The sequence below is a fragment of the Ambystoma mexicanum genome, chromosome 3q, assembly GCF_040938575.1.
Source record: "Ambystoma mexicanum isolate Mex_15411 chromosome 3q, UKY_AmexF1_1, whole genome shotgun sequence".
Lineage (NCBI taxonomy): Eukaryota > Metazoa > Chordata > Amphibia > Caudata > Ambystomatidae > Ambystoma > Ambystoma mexicanum.
This window is the reverse complement of record NC_090926.1, coordinates 1,171,650,401-1,171,676,452: the sequence shown is the minus strand read 5'-3', so window position 1 is coordinate 1,171,676,452 and position 26,052 is coordinate 1,171,650,401. Positions and strand designations below refer to the sequence as shown.

At 45.3% G+C, this 26,052-nt stretch overlaps 1 protein-coding gene across 1 annotated transcript in view; it reads right to left on the bottom strand.

Moving 5' to 3' along the window:
- MVB12A (multivesicular body subunit 12A) overlaps positions 1-26,052 on the bottom strand; it is a 222,113-nt gene that overhangs the window by 174,879 nt on the left and 21,182 nt on the right. Inside the window, exons 2-4 of the mRNA XM_069604019.1 lie at positions 16,502-16,590; positions 10,054-10,152; positions 9,425-9,509 (exon numbers count right to left, since the gene is read on the bottom strand). Of these exons, the coding sequence (XP_069460120.1) occupies positions 9,425-9,509; positions 10,054-10,152; positions 16,502-16,579 (262 nt within the window). The 5' untranslated portion in view covers positions 16,580-16,590. The remainder of the gene's footprint in view (positions 1-9,424; positions 9,510-10,053; positions 10,153-16,501; positions 16,591-26,052) is intronic.

Here is a 26,052-nt window from a genome sequence, read left to right as displayed (position 1 = left end):
GCCAGGTATTAGGTGCAAAACTTTGCTGGCTAGAGATTACGAAGCCCCCGGTGAGCACCGCTGCTTGAAGAAAGGTACACAGCATTGTACCAAGAGCAGGTGGAGGGCAGTGAGGCCACAGCAGAGCACCATCTGGGCCAAGAATCTGTAAACCTCATAAGGGGGTGAATGGGCTGAGAAAGCCACAAGCCCTGCAGGGCTGAGAAACCAAATACCCCACCAAGGGGTGGATAAACTGAAATGCTCAGGTAGGCTAAACAGGCCTATATTCCAGAATGGACTGAAAAAAAACAAGACGACCCCACGAGGGGGTATGGAAAGCGCTTACCCAGCGAAGTCCAAAACGGGTTAAGAAATTCCACAACTCGAGTAAGAGGGAGCAAGGAAGGTACGCCAAACATTGTCAAATGAGGCGAGCACATTATCGAGTATTGTGAATAGCAACCGACAGGGGGAAAGAAGGGGTCTGGAGGAACTATCATTTACATAGGTGAGAATACATACTGAGAGACAGGATAGGTGTCAAACTGTTTGAACTTACTAAAGAGACCTCTTTGCCACAAAGAAAACCAAGAGACATTTCTTTCTTTTGAACTAGAAAAACTGGTCAAGGACCAGAACAGAGTTCCTGTGTTGTTTTAATGGAGCACACATCTTAGAATGGGGTGCTGCAGGGGTACTTTGTATCACATTTTCCTTTGTTTTCTGCAACATCAATTTTACACAATTTATTTTTACCACCTAATGCCATTCCGAATGCTATACATGTGTCATCTCCGGAAAAGGTCAGGAGCCTTAACACCTCTACAGTGGTGATGGGGGCAGTATAAATACTTAACATATTCAAAAACGATTGTGACATGTGATTTAAGTCCTTTCCTTCGGCAATCTTGCTGTCTCGCTGTCTTTATACCCACTCAGATCAGGAAACACCATTTAAGCTAATGCACTGCATGGGATCCACCATGGTTTCGCAGTATAGTATCTTTCTAATAGACTGCCCATAAAGATAAAAAGGCCACTCTTTTTGAAAATTATTTGTGTTTATGGTTCATACAAACCTTAACACAAGTTACTGAACTGTATTTGTAGTTTTAAGACATATTACACTCTAGAAATACGGAGATTAAAACAATTTTTAAAAAAGCAAGATCCTATTATATCAAGAAACAGAAAAAGACAATATCATCAAATAAAATCTTCACATAAGATAATCACATAAAATGAGGGTAAATATTTTCCCATTAAGGTAAAATGTTCAATCAATGTTCACATCAAAGTGAAAATGAAAAAGAGGGGAGATCAAAATGATTCAGTCACTGGGGAATTATGTGAGAATTAGCCTTGTTCCAAGTGTGGAAGGCAGCACCAGATATGACAATTGATTCCGCCGAAATAATTGCAGCCCATAACTGGTTCTCTTCAATGTGCATAGTGTTAAATCCAAAATTGCCGTAGCCTTGTATGTACTCCCTTTCTAGTTGTTTGCATTGAGTGAGAATATGTCGCAAGGGTTCAATTTTGGTCCTACATAATCCACAAAGCCTTCTTCTCTTGGGATCCGTGCCAAACGCCCAGTATGCTCAATTTCAGTAAAATATTGTATCGAAGATAAATAATAAATCTTCAAATTTCGTAAGAGCAGATTTTAGTGAGATACGAACAAGGAGCCCCCAATATAAACGTTTTCGTGCTGTATTCCTTATACATTATCCGACCGGATTGATAATTATCATGCAACACACTCTTTGGCTTTTCTCTTTACGATATTCATTCTAAAAGGCCACTCTGCTGAAACATTCACTGTCCAGTGCTGCAGCTCAAGATTCTGCATGCTGCGACTAGTGGCCCAGTCTATACTGCTGTTGCTGTTCTTCTGGATGAGGAGGGGGCTGTCTGGTGCCTGCTATTTACTGCTGCCACCAATATTGTCTGCTGTAAATGGGGTCTATTTGCTGCTGCCCTGCTTCTGCTGTTTCCTGGAGGTCTCTGCACCTCTTTGGACATGCAGCGGCTGCTATCCTGTGGTGTCTGGACTGTCCAGCTGAAACCCTGTCAGAGCCATCCCTAAACAGATTGGAGCTGCCTCATAGCCAGACGCAATCCCGATAGTTTTCCGCCACTGCACCTGGGAACCCTGAACCTCCATCACTGGGACCTACCAAAAGAAGCAAGTGTCTCCAGCAATTCAGAGTACCCCAGGGATGGTCACTTGGAAAATCAGAGTGCCAATGATCTTACCTGCATTTGTGCCCCATCCAGCCATGGATTGTATAGGCGCAAAGTCCACTACCTAATATTCTTGACTGGCTGTGATCGGTGGAGATCTAGACAAGGAGCATCCCCCTGAGGGTAGCCCCTATGGTGGTGTTATAGAGTGCGTCACGAGGACGTTGCGTACCTGTTCGTCTGGTTGAAGACCTTGATGATGATGCCAGGCTGTCAGGAGTCCTGCGTGGATGTGGATGACGCGAGAAGCCAGCCCAGCTCCCGCCCGAATGGAACCGGGTTGGAGATGAACCAGCTCCCAACGCCACGAGTCTGCTCACCCCTGATTAACGTGGCGTCAGGACAGTGCAAGCACTGACAGGGGGAGCCTTTCCAGATGACGATACTGAGTCCCAAGGAAGACTGGATCCGAAAGATGGAAGTTCCAAGGAAGACTGGATCCGGAAGATGGAAGTCCCAAGGGAGAGGACACAGTGAAGATTGGTAGGAGGCAGGATCCGGGAAGGAAGGTAGAAGAATGGCTCACAAGGTAGAGGGAGGCTGAAAGTGCAGGCAGACAAGGTACAAGGCAAGGACCAACTAATAAGCACAGGGGAACCACCCAACTCAGAAGAGGGGAAAGGGAACCACCCTACCACAGGACAAGAGAAGGAAGGACAAGGCAAGGCAACTGCAGAATGTACCCGAGGGTACCAGGAACAAGGAGGACAGGAGTCAGGTAACAGGTAAGGTAGGCACAAGGAACCGGCGAGGAAACACGATCCTAATCAAACCGCGTTGAGACGCAGTTTGAATGAACGCCCGGGCTCCTTAAATAGGACTGCCAACCCCTAGGAGGCTTGGAACGCAAGCCGAGCCGACTCCCAAGCGTTGATTGGCTCAGAGAGAGGCGTGGACCGCAAGGTCCTCCAAAGCGAGTACTCCGTGCAGCGCGCATGCGCGAAGAGCGCGGAATGGCCGCCCGCGCATGCGCTGACCAACCTGCCCAGGAAACCCGGAAGCGCGCGATGACCAGAACAACCCAGGAACCCCTAAGCGAAAGCGCGGGTACAGCCTCCAGGACGGGGCGCGCCGCTTCAAGTAAGTGGACCCCAATGCGGGCGGCGTGACACTATGCCCCCTCCCAGAAAGACCCGGAGCCCCCGGCTTCCAGGGACAACGAAGGAAAAAGTCACGAACCAGACGGGGCGCATGCACATGACAGCGGGGCTCCCAAGTGCGATCACAAGCAGGGTAACCTTTCCAATCAACAAGGTATTGGAGCACGCCCCGACGGATCCGTGAGTCACATATTTCCTGTACCTCAAATTCAGGGACCCCCCGTACTTGAATGGAGGAAGGCCGAGGACTGGAACGCCCAAAGACATCCTTCACAAAGGGTTTCAAAAGGGAGACATGAAACACTGGATGCACTCGCCAAGATTGGGGTAACACCAGTCGAAAAGCAACTGAGGACAAACGTTTGGAAATCCTGAAAGGCCCATAGAATCGGGGTGCCAATTTGGTGGGCAGATTGCGTACTGGCAGGTTCTTAGAGGACAACCAAACCAGATCGCCCACCTGGAGATCCGGTTCCGTAGTCCGACACTTGTCTGCCTGCTTCTTCATGCGCTTCCGTGTCTCAACCAGGGTACCCCGGGCCAGGTCGTGCTGCTTTTGGATGTCAGAAACCATTTGATCCGCCGAAGGAACAGCACTAGGTAGTACTGGAGTAAAAGGAACCAACTTAGGATGTAGTCCAGTAGAGCAAAAGAAAGGACTGATACCCGTAGCAGTATGCGTTGCGTTGTTATAGGATACCTCAGCCAAATCAAGATTCTTCACCCAGTTGGATTGAGTAGCATTGGCATAACAGCGTAGGTACTGCTCTAGGGTTTGGTTAGTTCTCTCCGTCTGTCCGTTTGTGTGCGGATGATAACCAGAACTCAAGGCTCTGCGGATACCAAGATGATTGCACAATTGATGCCAAAACGAAGAGAGAAACTGCGAGCCACGATCAGAGATGATCTTCTCCGGTAACCCATGTAGCCGGTAAATGTTGTGTAGAAATGCCAGAGCCATCTGAGAGGAGGTAGGTATCTTAGAAAAAGGGATAAAGTGAGCATACTTCGTGAAACAGTCCACTACTACCATAATGCAAGTATTGCCCTCAGAAGGCGGAAGCTCGACAATAAAGTCAGTGGCGATGGTGTGCCATGGGTAAGGCGGTGTTTCAGTAGGCTGAAGCAATCCCATAGGTTTTCTTCTTGGCGTCTTAGTTTGAGCGCAAACTGGACAACTCTCCACATACCGCTTGACCTCCTTGGCCCAACCCGGCCACCAGAATTGTCTGGAAATCAGCTCTTGAGTGGCCTTGACGCCACGATGACCACCAACATGTGAATCGTGTAAACCTTGAAGGATGTCTAACCGGAGTGAACACGTCGGTAAGTACAGACGTTTCAAAAAGAACAAAAGACCGTTGTGTTCAGTGATCTGTGGTCGCTTCAGAATGTCGGCTCGATCAGGGTCCACCGATGTTTCTTGTACTATTCTCTGCAGATGAGGAGAAATCGTCAAAAGAAAATGCTTAGGAGAAATCAATGGAGTGTTCTGACTGCAATCCTTCTCTTCCTTCTTCAGAGAGCGCGATAAGGCGTCAGCCTTCAGGTTCTGAGAGCTGGGGATGTAAGTAATGTTGAAGTCGTAGTGAGAAAAGAAAAAAGCCCACCTGGCCTGGCGAGCGGTGCGACACTGCAAGGATCGCAAATATTGCAGGTTACGATGATCAGTGCGGACTTCTACAGAAAAACGTCCTCCCAGCAAGTGGTGCCTCCACTCCTCGAACGCAGTCTTTATGGCCAAGAGTTCCTTCTCTATGACAGCGTAGTTCTGTTCGCTCGGAGCGAGCTTTCGTGAGAAATAGGCCACCGGGTGTTCTTCGTTAGATACAGGATGCTTCTGTAGGAGAACAGCGCCAACAGCGAAGTTGGAAGCATCAGCCTCAACGATGTAAGGCATCTCGTCGTTGGGATGACGTAAAACAGGAGCTGTACTGAACGCCGTCTTCAAACGGTTGAAGGCTGCTAATGCCTCTGAATCCCAAAGGAACGGAGTCTTAACGCTGGTCAAACGTGTCAACGAAGCCGTGATACGGGAAAACTGAGGAATGAAGCGCCGATAAAAATTGGCGAATCCCAGGAATCTTTGGAGGGACTTCAGGTCATGAGGTTGTTTCCAGTCTCGGATTGCTCGTACTTTATCAGAATCCATGTGGATTCCAGCCTCACTGATTACATACCCCAGAAACTCCATCTTGTTCCGATGAAATGAACATTTTCCAGCTTTGGCGAACAATTGATACTGTGATAAACGTAGAAGGACCTCTCGTACATGTGAAACGTGTTCTTCCGGATTTTCTGAGAAGATCAGGATATCATCCAGATAAACCCAAACCGAGATGCCAATCAAGTCGCTGAAGATGTGATCCATGAACCGCTGGAAGACGGCCGGGGCATTACACAACCCGAAGGGCATTACCCTGTATTCGTAATGCCCAAATGGAGTCTTAAAGGCCGTCTTCCACTCGTCGCCCTCCTTGATTCTGACCAAATGGTAGGCTCCGCGAAGGTCTAGTTTGGTGAACTCCCTGGCTGACCGTAAAGACTCCATGATGTTTCGAATCAACGGTAACGGGTACCTGTCTTTAAGGGTGATGTCATTCAATTGACGATAATCAATACATGGCCGTAGAGTGCCCTCCTTCTTCACAAAAAACAGCGGGAATCCCGCGGGGGATTTAGAAGGTACGATGTATCCTTTCTTGACACACTCATCCAAGTAGTTCCGAAGTACCAGTCTTTCGGTCTGGGTCAAGGAATAAACCTTCCCATGTGGGATCACCGCACCCGGAATCAGGTCAATGGAGCAATCAAAGGTTCTGTGAGGTGGAAGGGGTATGTCTCCAGGTTCAGAAAATACTGTCCTCAGGTCAGCATACGCATGTGGAATCTGGGACAAGGAGCACAAACCAAGCGGGTTCTTACCGGTGGTAAGAGAGGTTGAGGTTGGTGGCTTCAATGACGTGCCGGAACCACAACATTCCTGAATACAAAGAGCAGAGGTAAACACTAGAATACGAGACTCCCAATTGATCGAGGGATTGTGTCGCTGAAGCCAAGGTAGTCCCAACACCACTTGATATGAAGGCGATTTGATGACATCGAGAGCGATCTCCTCCTCATGAGCCTCGATTCGCAATAGCATGCCAACAGTATGCAATCGAATAGGTCCGGAAGACAAAGGTGTGCCATCAATGACCTCCACAGGTATCGCATTTCTTCTGGTGAGCAATGGTATGCCGTTGTTGATGGCGAATTCCTTGTCAATATAATTACCGGAAGCCCCACAGTCCAATAATCCATGGACATCAATTGTCTTCTCCTGCCACTTCAGACTGATTTGCAAAATCATCAAGACGGCTGGCTGCATAGGCGGAAACGCCGTACTGGCACAAGAAAGGACTTGTAGCAAAGAAGAACCTGTCGTGGCCTTTCCAATAGACGACAGGCCTCCTAGTTTCCCCCTTTCTTGATAGGGCGCAAAGGACAGGTACTCAGATAGTGACCGGCAGCTCCACAGTATAGACACAATCGCAGTCTTCTTCTGCGCTTCTTCTCTTCTTCTGATAAGGGACCCCTTACTGCGCCTAATTGCATTGGTTCGGTAGAGGAATCCGAAGGAACTGGCAGTCCAGTCGGTAGGGTTGATGGCCTGGGGAACACCTTCTCAAACCGACGTCTCTCACCCTTTCTCTCGGCCAATCTCTGGTCTATCCTCAAAACCTGTTCAATAAGTTTCTGTAGATCTTCGGGTTCAGGAATATGCAACAACTCGTCCTTGTATTCCTCTCTTAATCCCCGGCGAAACAAGGTCTTCTGTGTTATCTCTGGCCATAGGGAATCGGTCGCTAGTTGACGAAAACGGCTGATATAAGTTATTATATCGGAATTTGCCTGTTGAATGTCCATCAATAGATTCTGTGCTGTGGAAGCCAGATTAGGAGACTGAAAAACATCCAAGAACGCTTTTTCAAAGGCCAAGAAATCGCCAAGTATGGGGCTATTAGTAACAACCAGGGGTGTAGCCCAAGCAAGAGCATTCCCAGATAAATTGCCCAAAATGTAGCCGATCTTGGCTTTGTCATTGTTGAAATGAGTCGAACGGTAGAGGAAATGTATCCGACAATGGTTGCAGAATTCACCCACACGTCTGGGGTCTCCATCGAACTTGATGGGTGCGGTGTGGGCCATGGTGTTTTCAGACTGTGGAGATGCCCCTATTTTCTGTGTCACCATTTGACGTAAAGCCACGTTCTCCTGACGGAGTGCTGTCATCTCAGCACGAAGAGCTTGTACTTCAATACGAAGACCTGGGTCCTCTTCCATCTCAGTGTCCGAAGTATCCGAAGGCAGGCGTCTCAATCTGTTATAGAGTGCGTCACGAGGACGTTGCGTACCTGTTCGTCTGGTTGAAGACCTTGATGATGATGCCAGGCTGTCAGGAGTCCTGCGTGGATGTGGATGACGCGAGAAGCCAGCCCAGCTCCCGTCCGAATGGAACCGGGTTGGAGATGAACCAGCTCCCAACGCCACGAGTCTGCTCACCCCTGATTAACGTGGCGTCAGGACAGTGCAAGCACTGACAGGGGGAGCCTTTCCAGATGACGATACTGAGTCCCAAGGAAGACTGGATCCGAAAGATGGAAGTTCCAAGGAAGACTGGATCCGGAAGATGGAAGTCCCAAGGGAGAGGACACAGTGAAGATTGGTAGGAGGCAGGATCCGGGAAGGAAGGTAGAAGAATGGCTCACAAGGTAGAGGGAGGCTGAAAGTGCAGGCAGACAAGGTACAAGGCAAGGACCAACTAATAACCACAGGGGAACCACCCAACTCAGAAGAGGGGAAAGGGAACCACCCTACCACAGGACAAGAGAAGGAAGGACAAGGCAAGGCAACTGCAGAATGTACCCGAGGGTACCAGGAACAAGGAGGACAGGAGTCAGGTAACAGGTAAGGTAGGCACAAGGAACCGGCGAGGAAACACGATCCTAATCAAACCGCGTTGAGACGCAGTTTGAATGAACGACCGGGCTCCTTAAATAGGACTGCCAACCCCTAGGAGGCTTGGAACGCAAGCCGAGCCGACTCCCAAGCGTTGATTGGCTCAGAGAGAGGCGTGGACCGCAAGGTCCTCCAAAGCGAGTACTCCGTGCAGCGCGCATGCGCGAAGAGCGCGGAATGGCCGCCCGCGCATGCGCTGACCAACCTGCCCAGGAAACCCGGAAGCGCGCGATGACCAGAACAACCCAGGAACCCCTAAGCGAAAGCGCGGGTACAGCCTCCAGGACGGGGCGCGCCGCTTCAAGTAAGTGGACCCCAATGCGGGCGGCGTGACAGGTGGTGGGATCAAGATTGTGTACTCATAAAATTCGTACTTACCTGTTAAATTCAAAAGGTGCTTTAAAGCAACATCTGTTACACGCTCGTTGGCTGTGAGAGCTTTTCAAGGGGACATTTTTATACTAAGAGTGAAGTTAGTTGTCAGCTTTGTATTTATATGGTCGGGTAGGTGGTTTATTTTTGAATGAATTGTTCTTTTCACTTAACTTGGTAGTACAGTTTCATTCCTTTACTTTACTATTTGTACAGTGTTTTTGGGTAAAGTGTAAGTAATCTCACTACTGGACTACATATAAATTACTTACCGAGTAATCATCTTTCTGTGGTTTGTATCTGCTTCGAACAGGTTTGCAACATCTGGCTCTCCAGATGTTGCAGGCTACAATTCCCATGATATCCGACTATTGACTATGCTGGTTAGGGCTGATGGGAGCTGTAGCCCAAAACATCTGGAGAGTCAAAGGTTGCAAAGCCCTGGCTTCGAATGACATGCTTTGCATAGGCTGCAGTTTAGGGATTGGCTTGGAATAGTACAAATTCTATTTTGGTACTTGAAAAAGGGGTGCTGACAGGGGCATTCCCGTCACACTATCCCTACCCTACATGTACCAGGATCCATGATCCTTCACATGTATGTATAGATGGAACATATGCATAAGCTTGTTGTGAGATCCATGCTTATACACACACACACACACACACACACACAATAGTAAACATTGTTTGAATAAAATAGATGGAAAACTTGTACTCACTATTTTCCAGGAACTCTGTGATGTAAGCATACCCAGCGGGCAGTGGGGATCGGTCACTCACGATCTGTATGTCAGTCACAACGTTCTTGGAAAGAAAGAATTTAGAGAGACACAAAACCAGGTTTATCAAACAGAAGACTATTTTTGCAACTTGCAATCACTGCTTCAAGTTACTAACAATTGCAAACAGAATCATTGCAAACTCGAATGGATGGGAATCCAATAATGAGGTCACCAGAAAAGCAGAGTGAGGTTTGGGTGTCTAACACTTGCAGAATGTTCAAAGAGACCAAGCTTTGTAACATTCACCCATTTATTTCTGTGGGTACAGCAATGATGCAGACCCTAAAAGGTATTTAACGAGGGAAAACATTATTTAAATTTAATTTATAGCATGGCACTTGGGTTGATTAACTTACCACTATTTCAATGTATCTCCTCTCCTGTAGCCATGTTCACTCCCGATGTTCCAAATGGACCCACACATTTGCAAGCAGCCAGTTCCCTCTTCAAACAATATTTGGCTATTCTTTCATGTTCATATGTAATACGTTTACTGACATCAGACCACAAAGTGTCACTCCAACTCTAAAGGTCTTTAAATTGGTGTGTGGCCTTGATACACTTACCTCGCTACTTGGAGCTGAACTCACGCATAGAAAATAGCCCGATTTCTGTGCAAAACCTTTTCCAAAATTTGCAGGTGTTCCTTCCACTGTGCTTGAAATCTGTAATACAGAATTTGGATCCTGACCATTAAAGGCATGGAAGCGAAGGGTACTTAACTAGGCTTAAGGATAGCTTGGTTGGACAAAAAAAAGATGGCTTCTACCAGACAGCGTTATACTTTGTAAAGGAAACTGTGGAGATGGGCAATTAAATGTGACTCATAAGTCATGTTTGGCCCTTTATGAAACCAAGTTAGACCTACACATGTTTATGCCGGTGTGCCACTTGTAGCCCTCACTTTCTCCACTTGACTGCATCTTCTCATCTAAATCACACCCCCTACTGCACATGGTGATCTCCTTTGCTGTAGCTCAACACCTCCATTGGATCACACTACTCCCAGTCGACTATTACATCACCACTACCATCAGAACTGGACACCTCCTATACATCCAAGACCAACCTCTTTGGTTGATTCACGAATACCGGCAATATACTAACATGTAACCACTGAAATGTAATTAAGTTCTTTCTAGGGTGGCTTTGCTGTAACCCTTAAGTAAGCCTCCTTAAGCTCTGATTCAGCGCATCGATGTCTGCGGGCTGTTTGTGCGCTTTACAAATATAAATAAATAAATATCACACATTCTGCCTAGCCAACATCATCTTCTTAGATTACACCTCATCCACTAGAGCATAACACACCAACTTCTGGACATCATTTCAGGCAATAATGCCATACCTCCAACATTGGATCTCCTACTGCATAAAATATGATAAGCTCGACCGTACAGAATGCTCTGAATATCACTGGTCACCTACTAGCCCAGACTTTGTATCAGTTTGTTTAAACCTATCGATGTGATAGATCTTTTTTTAAACGACTGATTCTGCTATGTCCAGGAAAACCATATAGACCTCTTTACTGTAATTATAGCAAAATCCTTGTTGCCTTTGCAGAAAACAACTTGTAGATATTCCAATCACATTCTTCAACTAGGTTTCTCCAAGTGCATTGGAAGATATATACATTTGGCCGTCCATTTAGAATTAAGTGATAGAATAAACGTATTGGGTCAGTGGTTATAGGAGGGTATTTAGCATGTATAAGCCTGAGAATATAAAAGGTTCAAGAGGAACTTTAAAGAGCTGCAGTGTCAGAGATGAGGGAATACTGGGAGGGAACAATCATTGGTTAGGAGTAAAGTCATGAGACGGTATAGAAGTGGAATGGTTGTAAGACAAAATGATGCATGGAAAGAAGCAAAGAGGCAAGAGGTTGGGTTCAGAAGTCTACAGTGTTAACTATAGTGACATCTATACCGAAGAAAAGTATGCAAAGAAAGACAAGCGCCACTTGAAACATGCTAGCGACAGCCTGCTCAGAACATCTGAAAAACACATGTGCAAAGAAATGTACAATGCTGGCAGCTCATCGAAAATACAGCTGTTGTTCAGCATTATTTGACAAGGCACAAGGAAATCTTGTGTTACATGGTAGAATCCAGTAAACCTTTATTAAAAATTGATAAATAGTACAATCTGGGATGAAAAGCACAGCCTTCAATAGAAGAGCCAAAAGCAAATTGGGCCTGCATTTGTCTATGGTGTCTGTGTGCATTTCCTTCAAGGATTAAGAATCAGCATTGTAAAACCTACAGATACATAAAAATAGTATTTGATAGGATTTTGATAAGCGAATACAATGTTATAATGTTGTTCCGTTGAAATGGCAACGGCAACATGGATAATAAAAGGACATTTCAAAGCAGCATTGGGGCTAATTGGGGCTAATAGCAGCTTTTAGGAAAAGAATAGAAAGCAAAGTTACATTTTCCTGACCTCCACAACCAACCACAGCACAAGGGGCTTGCTTTCCCATTACCGAAACAAGGCTTTGGAAGCTGAACCATAAAACCTTATGAATGTGCCTGGGGTTGCTTCACTTGATTCTGGCCCTTCAATAAAGGTACCCATTTACAACTTACATCTGTCTCAGAGCTTGGGCTTAAATACACATCGAATTTATTCTGAGCAGCGGTCAGTAGTGGTACCCTCTCACCTAATCTGATATTTCAATCAGCCAGGCTTCAACTGAAGGAAACTATTCAGATCTGGGAAACCAGGATGTGTCATTTAAGGGGCTGCAAAATCCTAGAAACATTAAAAGGGGGTGGAATTAAAGTCAGGGGTGGTAGGAAAGCTCAGGGCAACACGTTTGTCTTGGAAGCATGACAACACATAGCAAAACACAGGTTTGTACACTGGTCTTGTGCTTAGAAACTGGTCTCGGGTATTATGCGGGTTATAAAAGAACAATTATAATTATAAATGACCCTGTCAGCTTAACTACAAAAAATCCACAACTCCAAGTTACAAGGAACTCATACCAGGTGTGTTGTATCTGGGCAGAGAAATTGGAGTGGCTGTGTAATATTTTGCAAATAAGGAAAAAAATACACAATAGAAGTTACATTGGGAATCACATTTTCACTTGAAACTTTTATATAAAATGCACTAGAGACTTAATTTTTTTAAACTGTTAAGCTGGAAAAGCCCTATCAGCTAGACACAAAACAAACATGTTTCCATATTATGTGAATTAGGCAAATGTGGATAGTTTTGTGTAGAAACGGCGCCCATTTGTGATTAGTAAACGAGCTGGTAAGCATGCTACCCTGAGATGGAAAAATTATTGTGGAAAGGTTTTGGTGTGAAAAAAAGCCAAAATGTGTAACTCGGCCATCATAAGTTGTGTCAAGATGAAAATTGCATTATTTGATTTGCCCAAGTAAGAGCATTCAGATGAACCGAATAGTAACATGATTACATGTTTGGAATATGCCATTTTAGAAAGTTACAAATGTTTAATGCAGAAATCTCTAAGATGCCATATCAAATGGGATCTATAACAGTTCAACCCCATAGATTTTAGACACCCACTTATTGATGGAGGGGATGGAAGAGAGGACGAAGATTGATAACCGAAAGGAGAATGGACTAGATTGCTTTCTTTTCGGACCCATTTTATGGATCACCAGCAGAGCACTGTAATAGAGGCCTACCTGAAGTTAAAGACCCAGGCCTTCTTCAGTAGAAAAAACAGGAGACAAGTCCCAATACAGAAAGAGGGAGACCAGGCTGTGGAGGTAATTGGATACCTTCTTGCTTTCTGATGCCCACCTGTTCCAGAGGGGGAAGGGTTAAACCAGTCCTTAAGAGGGTGCCAACCTGTCTCAGACAGACAAAATAAACCAAGTATAATGACAAGAGAAAGTGAAAAAATGCTCTAAAGAGGAATAGAATAAACTCTGGCCCCTATCCTTTGTAAGTACTGAGGGGTAGGTATATAAATTGACTATAAATTCTTAGAAGGTATGACATATTTTTAAAGTGTATGGGCTTCTGGAGCAGGTGCAAGCGGATCTAGGTCACCTAGGTTACCTGCTCTACGCCCCGCCTACCAGGTGCCTTCCAGGTTGCTGCTCTTTTCCCCACTTAGCAAGCCCCGTCCACCTAGTGCTGTCCCGTTTGCCGCTCTTTTTTCCCTAGTTAACGAGCCCTCAAGCCTTTTTCCCTTTGCAGATGGGGAGCAGGTGCAAGTGGTTCTAGGTCACCTGGCCTAAGCACTGCCCACCTGGTGCCTTCAAGGTTGCCGCTCTTTTTCTCCACTTAGCAAGCCCTGCCCACCTAGTGCCTTCCAGGTTGCTGCTCTTTTTCCCCACTTAAGGAGTCCTGACTCCAGCCTCTTTTCCTTTGCAGATGGGGCTGTGCTGTCACATAGGGGCCACTGAATTGGAAGGAGATGGTTAGAGTAAGGAGTTGAGTTGCCAGAAGTACATCGTCTGGGTCCAGTTCCCATCAAGCTTGAGGGAATTGGATGGGACTCTAGCATGGCTGCTGGGGCCAGGTTTTCAAGGTGATGCCAGAAGAGGCAACCTGGCTGTTTTTTCTGCTGGGTGGGAGATGAGCGGCATTGGTCTGGGATCCGGCCTGGGGGTGTCCAGGCTAGAGTTCTGACCCAGAACCAGCATTGTGAGCTGGGGGTCTAGGTTGAGCAGAGAGGTGAAAGGGACCAGGCGCGCATGGTGCAGGGAGCTGTGATTTGCTCTAAACTGGCAGGGCTGCGGTCTTGTTCTGCTGATGCTAAATCAGCTGAGAACAGTTGTACTTCCAGGGGCCTCATTCCTTACAATAGGCGCACTGGGCCGGATTCACACGGTGACCTAACTGGATGGCATCGGCCTGGGGGTGGATACTGTCCTCCGACAGGCTGAGGCATGTACTGAGGGTTCCGATATCCCTAGTACTGGGGGTTCAGATGGGGCATCTGGGAGTGGTAAATGATTAATCTTCCTCCCCTGCTAAATTCGTGCTGTCATCTAGATGCCCCATACTGGCCCCCATAGGGTGACAGTACAGGGGTTGGATGCAGCAGGAGTGTATCCGAAGAGGCAGCAACTGGGAAAAGAGCTGAATAGCTGGGTTGGGGAGCAAGTGCAGAAAAATCTAGGACATCCTCCTGGGCAGAAGAGGCCACTGGGTGCAACACTGGGAACAGGCAGGGGTTACACCCATAACTGGGGTAATTTCTCATTTTCTCTAGATTAGGCTGTTCTATCTTCCCCTTTAGGGTCCCTTGTTGTTCCAGCCACTTCTTCCTTGCCACACTAAACACTCTGCAGGCACCACAGTGTGCAGGTCTCAGACTGCCTAACTGCTGAGTTGCATTTCTCCCTTTTAAGAACCTCACACACCACAGCTAGGTGAGTCTCATCAAAGTAGCCTTCTAGGGGCCAGACCGGTAGGTTCTGACGCTTGGTCTGTTTATGCCATACGGGCATCCACCTGACAATGTCTGGGCCATGCATTGTATCCATGAGTGCCACAGGGGATTCACCAGAAAGGCTCACTCCCTGGCTTGCAGAATTATTTTCCATTCTGACAGGCAAAAAGATGTACACAAATTAAGAGGTCTTGACAGATACTAAATCACTACAGACAGTATGTCAGCACCACTAAGTCCCTACTATCCAACTATGTCATCCAGCGGACTCACAATCACTCACAGGCACTAACAGATGCACATTTGGAGGCGCTCAACTAGGGAAGGGGTTGGATAATAAACCGTTTCAGGACAGGGGACACGGTAATGCCAAGCTACTGGTCCACTTGCAGAAGGAGTGTAAAGTACATTCCCAGGCATCTCTGGAAAATTAGTCGGATTCAGTCAGGCAGGTCTGGCACTCCGCACAAAAGAGTTCCAGGCAAAGACAATCTCTAGAGGCCCACTCTTGTGGTCCTAAAGAAATACTCTGCTCTCAGGACCAGGATATGGACACACATAAAAATAGTTAAGTGGGTGAGGCTGGTCCCTCTACTAGCCTTGTTCACGCCTAGTGAGAGTGTCTAAGAGATGGGTTTGGTACAAACTAGGTGGCTCTGGTACTAGTAAACTGAATTAAGTGCTTTGGTGTGATGAGGGCTCCATACAAGCAAAAGGAAGGTTGCCAAGTGTATACTCCAGAGAGGTATCTATGGGCGGACTTACCATAAAGATGCCACCTCACCCCTGGGTGAGGGCTCCAGACAACCAATATCAGGGCACACTCCACAAAGGGTATCTACAGAAGGACTTCCTTTTAAGATACCACCTTACTATTCTTTATACCCAGATTCGGGCACACTAGTAAACTGAATTAAGCGACATGTAGTGCGCTCTAAATCGAGGTTCTTGGTGGACCGGTCCCTAAGGTGAGCAATGAGCATAGCTACCCTTGCTCACACTCCATTATATGCCTAGAGTTGAGTTTGTTATGGGGCAAGTAATGCCCCTCTCCTTAGGAACTCTCTGTTCAAACCGAACACCGGATAAAATGAGGGGTTGAGATCTGGATGCTATGACTAGCTATGATTTTATTATTATTAGTAGTTGGGTAGATTATCCAGAAAGCTGCAATTTGCCAGTACAATTGTGTGATGTTGTGTAGGTGTGCATGACCTCCTCCGACAGTGGTAACGAGCCAGCGCCTTGCCACTGTGGGAGTGGGACCCGAGTACACTGGATGGGTACACTGATCTACCTCCAGTGTTACCACCCATCCCAGTACTGGTAGTGGTGGCTAGTCTTCTACCCTACAGGAGTATATGGATGTATGGGGGACTATAGGGTTTGTGTAGGGTATGAGAGTGAGGAAGCAGTGGATGCATTTTGAGTGTACCGCATTCTCCCAGAACAGGCGTCGTCAATCCCACAGGGGGGGGGCCTTCCCATGAGATCTACCTAACCAGTACTACTCCCAGGGGGACTATTGGGTAGTGGCCTCATCTCCCTGGCCTCATAAAAAGGGGCTCACCCTTGGGAAGCAGGGACGGCATCCTGGGATTCGTCACAGAAGACAATCTTACCACTCTGTAGTCTTTTGTGCAGGTGATAGAATTGGAGGTCCAAGCCACTGCGGTCAGCGGACCATCTGCTTCTGCCATGGCGTTCCCACCTGCCGACAACATAAGTTGAAGAAATTTACATTTTTCAATTAATGAATGCAGCAGATTGCTGGACTAATATACAGAGAATTACTTTTTACAATCAAAAATGAAATTCGCAAGTTAGGACAAAATACAGCAAATTTAACTTGCATAACCAGCAAATGCTGGCAAAACAATCTGCACCATTTTGTGGATTTTGAAGAGTGGAGTCTTTTAAAAATAGTATGTCTTTTTTCCAAAGAGCCTACAGTTGGGGACTACATCACCAGCCGTGCCTAAATATTTATAATTTGCATCTGAAGATACATGGCACAGAAAGATGAAATGATTATGGTACCTCGGCAAGGCGGTGAACGCATAAAACCAGGACTTAAACACAGATCCTCCAGAGTCAACAGCAGTATGTGCAGAGGTGCATTCCCTTGGACAATGCTGCATCTGGGCTACCTTACTAGTACCAGTGTCCTAGATTCCTGCCCACTCAAATCCCACCAGCATTCAACGGTTGGCTCAGTACATCGTTAACAGTAACTTGCTATCAGAAACTTTTGCCATATACAGATGACGTCTGCGGGTTCAGTTATCGGAAGAGGTTATTCAAGTGCATTGATGGTGTATGACAAGTTTCAATACCAAATAATCAAGTCTGATTTTTAGATAAGTGATTGATTCTGTGCAGGGAATTATCGATTGATCCCCATCACATGCGATTACTAGTCAGTATTAGACATACGCCCTAACACACGATGCTTTGTGATCAGTGGGAAAATCAGTGTAGAGGTGATGTGGCCAAACATTTGTCTGCGTTGCTCGATTTTAGGCAAGGGGAGGCAGCGGGTCAAGTCTGATTTGCATGAGCTTGGCTGCAATGGTTAAAACATGTTAAATACTACTTTGAGAAATTCATATTCTCTATTGTTTTCCATTTCCTGTTCAGATGTTTCCTAATCTATATTAGATCCCTAGTTTGTGTCGCAGGTTTTCTTGGTCTCTACTGATCCCTGCAATAAGTGGTTTTCTCTGACCCATCTGCCTAGGCAAATATGAAGTAGCCCTTTTATAGAAGCCTACAATAAGCACCATCAGAATAAATCACAGACAAGCTTTTTTCAGGTGTGCTTTTATTGATTGATTGATTTATAAAGCGCTTTGCACCAAGGCTTTTATGAAAAGTAGGTAAGAAATATTGTCCCAATTAAGGTCTTTTTCGTAACCACAGCTAACTATTGACAACACTGCTTTGCCTCTGGGTGTTTGATTTAGTTAAATGTTATATTGGGATATACAGGACTATGGTCTATAAATGACACATTAATGGTCTATAAATAACACACAATGTGACCCGGATCAAAGAATGCTTGTTCCGGGTCAGAAATTGGAATGGCTTTTACTCTTCCACACAACTCAAGATAACATGCTCGAGTTACACAAGTATTGTGACGGGTCCGAAATTAGAGGCGGACACAAAGTTGTAACGTTTTCAACATCAGACATCTCCATTAAAAGAAAAGGGTTGGATAAAGGTCTTTCTGTCCCCACCCTAAAGAGTTTCCCTACCTAGGAAACTAAAACTAAAGATCAGTCTGTGTCTCAGCACCAAAATTATACTAATTGCCCTTGTGTCCAATAGGTATCTGAGCCTCACACAATAAATGAACAATTAAAAATATGTGGTAATTGTTTCTGTTTTTGATCGAGTAAAAGTGTACACAAATCAAATATGAAAATCCAACAAATAGTCTCTGGATCCAAAGTCTGGTTTCCCTTGCCCATGATTATTTCAGATAGGATCGCAAGAGTCTCTCTCAAAAAAATGAGCCTTTAAGAGTAGATGAAATGTCTCATTCTCAGAATACTTTGTACAGGATGGCCAAACGTGTCTTTTAGATCTCCTGGTGCACTCTCCTGCCAGGTATATTTTCGATAAAGTATTTTGCTTTCATAGGGTCTATATGGTTTACCTGGTATGCTCACCTGCCAGGAACCCCGCAATGGGTCTTGCAGATCCCCTGGTGTACACTCCTGCCAGATTATCTTTTCCCAAAAGGACCAACCGCTGGATGGTTTCTTTCACCATGACTTCCCACAATGTTCTCTTTCCTTCTTAGTAGAACATAGTTGCACCTCTTCACTATTTATACTCCTTTAGCTTCAAGTACTACCTGAAAGGCTTCCCTGTCTTTGCTGACCCTCATATCGTTCCAGCGTCGGCTCCGCGTTTGTGTGTCGGTGAAATTGAAGGGTTTTCTCTGGAACGCGTTCCCAACAGCCTCGCCGTAGATGCTGACCTTCCAGCGTTCCCTCTGAAGCAGCAGCGGCAACTTTCCCGGTCTCGCTTCTCTCTCAGGTAGGTGTGCTTGCAAGCAGGTGCTTGTAAACGTCTGCTTCGCCCAGCACTGTTCACCTCCTCACATCTGCTTCTGTCATCTGTGCCGTTTCCCGCTTCGCTTGCTCTGCAGCTTTCTTCCGTTCTCGTGAATGGAAGATTTCCACCAGGTTTAAGTGTCCCGCGCCGCTGATTTCTATTATGGTAACTAGGCCGCACATTCAGCTTGATGTTTCCTTCATTCCTTATTAACTCCTCCTTCATCGTCTCAGTACCTGAGGCTTTATGGGACTTGAAGTCCATAGGAGATTTAGACATTCGGCTGTATGGTTTAAATCCTTGTTTAAATCAAAACCACCAGAAACATGAGATGTTAAATGTGTGTGTGTGATGGTATTTTGATCAGATTGGCAACATGCCCTCAGTATTTTAGAGGCTGTAGTTTCATAAGAATGGAAAAATATTGTGTCTTTTCTTCAGTTCCTCCCGACAGTCATCCCCTCCCACATGATCCTCCCTCATAATACAACCTCCAGGGTCAAGATCAGGTAGCGGCTGCCATCCACTGGCCATATGGGAGTAGATCACCACCAGAGAATCAGTGATGACTCAGCAGGATTCATTACAGTGTATATACAACAGCAAAGCGAGTTTTGCACTTGCCTCAGATAGCTGTGTGACTTGCAGCCACAGGTTTGAAAGACAGCAGGGCTAACTATGCCATTCCTCATTCTGAGGTTGATTAGTTTAGCACTGCTGGGGACATTTTGAATATACGAAAGGGAAAGCCCAAAACAAAGCACAGGACTAAGGGCTATCAAAAACGAGAAAACACAAGGGACCCTGTGCTAGTCCTGGCTGACGTAGTCAAAGCTAATTGCAGATGATTGGACTGCAAATAAAATTTGCTATATCTACTCCTTTGTTAAAATACTCATTGATATGAATACAAAGGAACAGTGGGAAAGTACCAAGGAGTAAGGATATATACCACAAACACTTAGTTAGTATAAGACTGGGAGTGTTTTTTATTTACTCTCCTCCGTCAAGGATTCATTTATAAACCAAACATAGGATGCAGTACAATTTTAAAGCAAACCAAAGGTTACCTGGACCTATGAATGGTACAAGCATTGCATTGTATAATGTTTTCATTACATATTGTTTCTTCACATATTTAGACATGTACAAAGCAAAAACATATTGATACCAAGCTCAACAAAACATTTTTGTTGCTCTAACACAGAACCTTGGATGGGTCTGACAAAAGCCAGGCTAGAGGGTGACCAAAATAGATCCATCATGCTGTGTTGGAAGATGCAAAAATATTTAACCTAAAAGGCAAGACAGCCCTACAACCAAAAGAAAGACCAATGTATCTAAAGTGGTAGCTGTAGTAGAGTAGCCAGGCTTATCTCAAGGGATGAGGTAGGCTGGAAGTGTAGTATTCCTAATAGTTAACTCTAGAGAATACTCAAATATACGGTACTAAGTGTAAATGTCATTTTCGTTTTTTAAAACAACATTTTCAAAGCCTGACTTAGAAAGACTGCTCTATGACTGCACAGAGCGGTATTTCTAAATCCCACTGTCACGCATGCCCCGGTCGCACCCAGAGGCTGACAGGAATGGCCGAGACGAGCACAGGAAAATAAAAGTGGGATGGATGAGAGGTAAGTGTGTAACTATTTGGTGTCTGTGTGTATTTTGTGGGGTGGCGTTTGGAGAGGGATCCGGTAATACTATCCCCATAAATAATGATGTCATACATATAGTCGCCGCGAAAGGCCTAGGAAACATAATTTATGGGGAAATTGGGAACGGGAGGTTGCAGGGGTGTCCCCCAACCCCTTTAAAAGATTTTGAGGGTTACAGGGGTGTCCCCCGCAGGTTCCAGGGGTTATATCAACGCAAAAAAACAGCGCCATTCTTGTATGGCGACATTTTTGCGGGATGTTTTCCCGTGGGGAGGGGGCTAGGGAGAAGGGGTGTGTATTTATGTTTGTGTTATTGGTGGGGGTTTAGGGACGGTTATTGGGAGAGGGTGCAGGATTAATGGGTGTTTGCGGGGTGAAAGCTCCGATTTGAGAGGTGAGGGGGGTGCAGTGAGGGGAGGTTGAAAAGTGATATTTGACAAATATTAAAGGCCACAACAAACCGGCCATAAGAAATACTTGTGTGTGTGTGCAGCCTTTAATATTGGACAAAAGTGCATAGAACGGAATATACATTTGATTGTAAAATAACACAAATAATACCCATCAGGTCGAAATAATACTTAGGGTTTAACATACCATATAGGAAAGCACAGCAGATTTATAAAAACAAGTAGAGGCCAGTGAAAACCCTGCCCACTCTTAAACTAAATGTATGCCCACTACTAGGTGGTAGGCACAATACATATAGCACGCTAAGGGGATAGGAAGAAAAGGGGGGAACCTAGACAACAGTAAGTTACATTTACAGAGCATAATCAGGTCACAAAATGCTTTATAGTCACAGTAATTGTTACACCTCTAATACACAGTATGAATGACACAAAATGTACACTTTAGAAAACAGGTTTGCCATTTAGCCAAGGATACCAAGAGGGCCACCAAAAGTTAGGATAAAATTAGTCTTACAATACCAGCCCCATAAGGCCTGATTATTTTATTTATTTCATTTATATAGCACGCAAAACCATCCCAGAGGCATTGTGGCGTTGTTGCAGGTACATGTCATTTACGGGTCGTACAGGCAAATTGTTTTCAATTAGGGAACAAGTACAGTTTATCAGGGTGCGCAGCCAGCACAGGCCCTTCTGGAAGTAGGCGCTGGTTTGAATTAGGAGAACAGCTGCGTTTTGAGTGTTTTCCTGAACACCCAATAAGATCTTTCTGCTCGGAGTGCGGGGGGCAGTGCGTTCCATTGTTTGGCTGCTAGGTAGGGGAAACTAGCTCGGCCTGCTTTGGTTCATATAATCTTGGGTTTGACTAGACGGTCAGTGTATGGTGTTCTAGTAGGTCTGGTTGAGTGTGCTTTGATTTGTTTCTGGGAGAAAAACAGGTGGGCTGTGGCGGAAAGGCATTTATGGGTGATTGAGAGGGATTTGAAGGTGATACGTGCTTGGATGGGAAGCCAGTGGGCCCCTTTCTTGCTACAGAGATGTGTTCTCCTCTGGGGATGTTCACGGCTGCTCGTAGAGCGTTGTTTCTAATGTTTGGAGTTTCTTAATGTTCCTAGAGGAGGTGCAAGCAAAGAGTATGTTGCAGTAGTCCAGCTTTGAACCTATGATGTCTTGGGCCACTGTCAAGCAGCTGTTTCTGGATAGGAAGGGTCTGGCGGCATTTAGGATTTTGGTTGAGTAGGCTGCTGAAGAGGCAATGGCATTCACATGTCAGGACATGGTTAGGGCGGCATTGGGGTACACACCTAGGGTTTTAACAGAGGATGAGACTAGAATGGAGATATTGTCAATCAGGAATGCAGAGTAGAATGAGGAGAGGTTATTTATGGTTTTTGGGGATCTGATGGGTAGGATTTTCGTTTTGTCGATGTTTGGACAGAGGTGTTTCTCTGCCATCTAAGACTTATTCAGCGAGGAAATATTGTTGAGGGTGTTTGATGACATTACCAAAATTCAGTAATACAAAATAACCAACTTTTAGATAAAGAATAAACACATTTCCACATCCAGGACATTAATGCCAAGATTTAAAAATGTACAACATCATCAGTAGTATTAGAAATACACTTCTTTGTCGAAATCAACAGGGACTGAAGGGGGCTGTGGGAAGAAAAAGCAAGTCCCCTTAAAAGTCACTCTTGAGGAATTTTCAGTCTTCCCCCTTACAAGGCACGCACGAGATAAGGCACAACCACGATTAATGGGAAAAATCAGGTAAATGGGTTCTACCCTACAAGTGTGGAGAAAGGTGTTACCAGCCCTGGCGGCAAGAGAGGAGACCACCTTGAAGAGTTCCATTGCTAGGTTTCAGAGACAGAAGCCACAGGAAGAGGGAAGTCAATCCACAGAAGTAGAAGGGTGCCTGCAGAAATCCACGCCCACACACCCAGGAGAGACCTCAAGGAAATGTACTCACTGTGCCGGTTCCCTGAGAATCAAACCCAGAGTGGGTTGTCAGCAATAAGGTGTCGGGCCGAGTGAGGTGGCGGAGTGGAGCAGAAAGGACCGTCCGTCTGATTCCAACAGCAAGCTGCTGCCCGACCCGAGCATGGTCCACCGTGCCCACTGCCACTGCCCAACCATGTGTGTCGGATACCGAGGCGACCGCCAGGCTGATTCAAGCACTGTCAATCGCAGGCAGTTGGTTCAAATTAGCAACCCGTTCCACAACAGCAGCCCCCTGATGATAGGCTTGGAGATGTGCGAGTGCAGGGATGGTCCCTTGGCTTGGCCTGGCTATGAGAGCTTCCTGCCCTGCTCTTTGCAATTCTGTGGCTCCCTAGCACCAGCTGACAGCCTCCAGGCCTCCAGGGTCACAGCCAAGAAGCAGAACAGGCGATGAAGAAAGAGGCATGGGCGTAGATCTGCCTCTCACCTCTTCATCTGTGGGATTCCTAGGGAGAAGGGGGTGCACGGGAGGAACTTTGGAGTGTTTTTTCACTGTGTAGAATGTGGCCAGCAGCATCAACGTCCAGGGTCTCTGGCCTGTTGGGGAAGGTTCCTACAAATTTAAAGAACTTTTCTGTGTCTGATGTGCAGTTTACATCTGGTAGCCGGCAAAGCATGACTTTCATGCTATCTAAAGTGAGTTGAACTGCAAGTGCCAGTGCCACATTCTATGAATGGCTGCGATTGAGCAATTATGCTCGAGGTGTTGGCAATTTAGCACAGACATTTGCACCGATCTATTGGTGCAAAAGCCTACTTTGCTTTGATGAGTTGCTGCCAATATCTTTTTTAGAGTTGATCTCTCGGCGCAAAATTTACCAAGTTGCCTTCACTAGTGCAACATTGCCTGCCACTGGTGAAAAACTTTCCAGCATCAGTGCAATTTATATGAAGTAGCTCAAGGTCCCATAATTTAAATACTACAACTATTCAAGCCAATTAAGAGGTGCAAGGCCAATGGCAGTAAAAGGGTGATTTCAATAGGGTACAACAGATTAATGTTAATACTTGTAAGTGCTATGATTTTGAAGAACGAGCGTAAGGTGCAGAATTGAAAGCTAACAGAAATGAATGAGGTCTGCTAAGGCCCAACCACCATTGTGCTGAGCCTCTTTTCCATAGGGCCCACCCTGGGCAGAGGGCTGACCTTTGTGAGAGCGATAACAAGTAGTAGTTAGCAATGAGCATGCATTTCACAGTCACGAGCTGAGAAGGCCCCGGATGTCGAGAATCCATAAATATATATATCATTTACAAGTGTTCAGAAAAGGGGTTTGGAACGAGCCGGCAAATTACTGAATGATGGCCGTGCTTGAAATTCCTACAAAAATGTTCACCAGAGTGCGACTGGCCGAACTAAACTCCTGGATTTCTGTAAATAATATATTAGCACCAAATCATACTGGATTCAGGGCAACATCAGGAACGGTACATAACATACTGATTTTAGTATCTTGTGTTGAATATGCGGGGCAAAGAAGAGAGTCAAGAGTGTGTTGCGCCTATATAGATTTCTCTGCTGCCTTGGACTCGGTTATGGGAGAAGCTGTTAGGTTGGAATAGACCGTTGGGTCCATTAAAAATGTTGATGCTGCTACACACTGAAAAGTCAGTGAGGGTACGTTTGGAAGGCAGGGGGAAGTTATCTGTAATAATGCCAACCACACGTGGGGAGAAGCAGGGATACTTTATCTTGCAACACTATTTAACCTTTATTTAGCAGATTTGAATGGTGTCTTTGAAAATTTACATACCTGTCCTGTAAAGATTGGATCTGGAAAATTAAGTTGACTGGCCTACGCAGATGATCTGTTGTTTTTGGATAATGCACCAAGAGGTCTGCAAGCTGTGATAGATGCACTCGGCGTATATGCCAATAAAAACGGTCAAACAGTAAATATTGCCAAGAGTAAAATAATGGTTTTCTCTGGAAAGCAAAGAGTGCTGACCAAGACAAGTTGGACACTTGGGTTAACCCTGTTTGAATGTGTAAAATACTATATATATCTTGGGGTTAATGTGGATGAGTCAACATTGGCTGGAAACGTGAATGAAGGCTATAAATACGATAAGTGTGTTAATTGGAAAAAATGATGGATTTTCTGCGCATATTATATTACTTCTCTACAAGGCTAAAATCTAATCAATTTTGTATTATGGGATTGAAGCGTGTAGACATAATTATCTGTCTCAGTTGCGCATGTTTGAGGCCAAAGTGGGGATATGTTATAACGTCGACACATTGTGTCATTCACAAGCAGAAGCCTATCCAGAACCGAACAAGCCTACTCCCAAGCAGAAAAGGAACGTTTGGCTGTGGTGTGGGCCTGTTAACACTTCACTTTATTTCTCTATGAAAAGCCGTTTACAATCATTACAGATCATCAGGCATATACTAATTTACGGAAATCCCCAAGCAAAAATGCCTCCACGCGTAGCACGGTGGGTCCTGCGGTTACAAGACTACTGTTAGGGAAGTTTTCCTAAAGTCTACCTGTGGTAAGACTTTATAAAACTACCCATTGGTATAGCAGATGCCGAACTTCTAGTAGAAGTATATACTACTCATGGTTTTGGCAGTATGACAGAGCACCCAGGCTTATTTTAGGAGGGAGATGTGAGCTGTAGATAAGTGCAATGAACTCAGTAAATACATAGGCCCAAAGGAACACACACTTGGAGTTATAGTAAAATAGTTATTTATTTGATATACACAAGGTAAGTTATATTCAGGTAAGTACTATTTCCAACTAATACACACAATAGAAAATCAATGCAATTCTTAAGGTGAGTAAGCCATAAATTGAGAATTATACAGTTAATTGAAAATAGTTCAAAGGCAAGTAAAATCATTTGTTAAAGCAACTCAGAAAATGCTCTGTTGTAGGAATAAAAAGGTTAAGCACCACCAACAATAGCAGGGCAGTATATTAAAAGACTTGTACATTTCAGAGGCCTGGCGGCTATAGCAGTCCATTCCTATCTAGGTATGAGTTCTTCAAAGTCAGATTGAAGGTAAAGCAGATA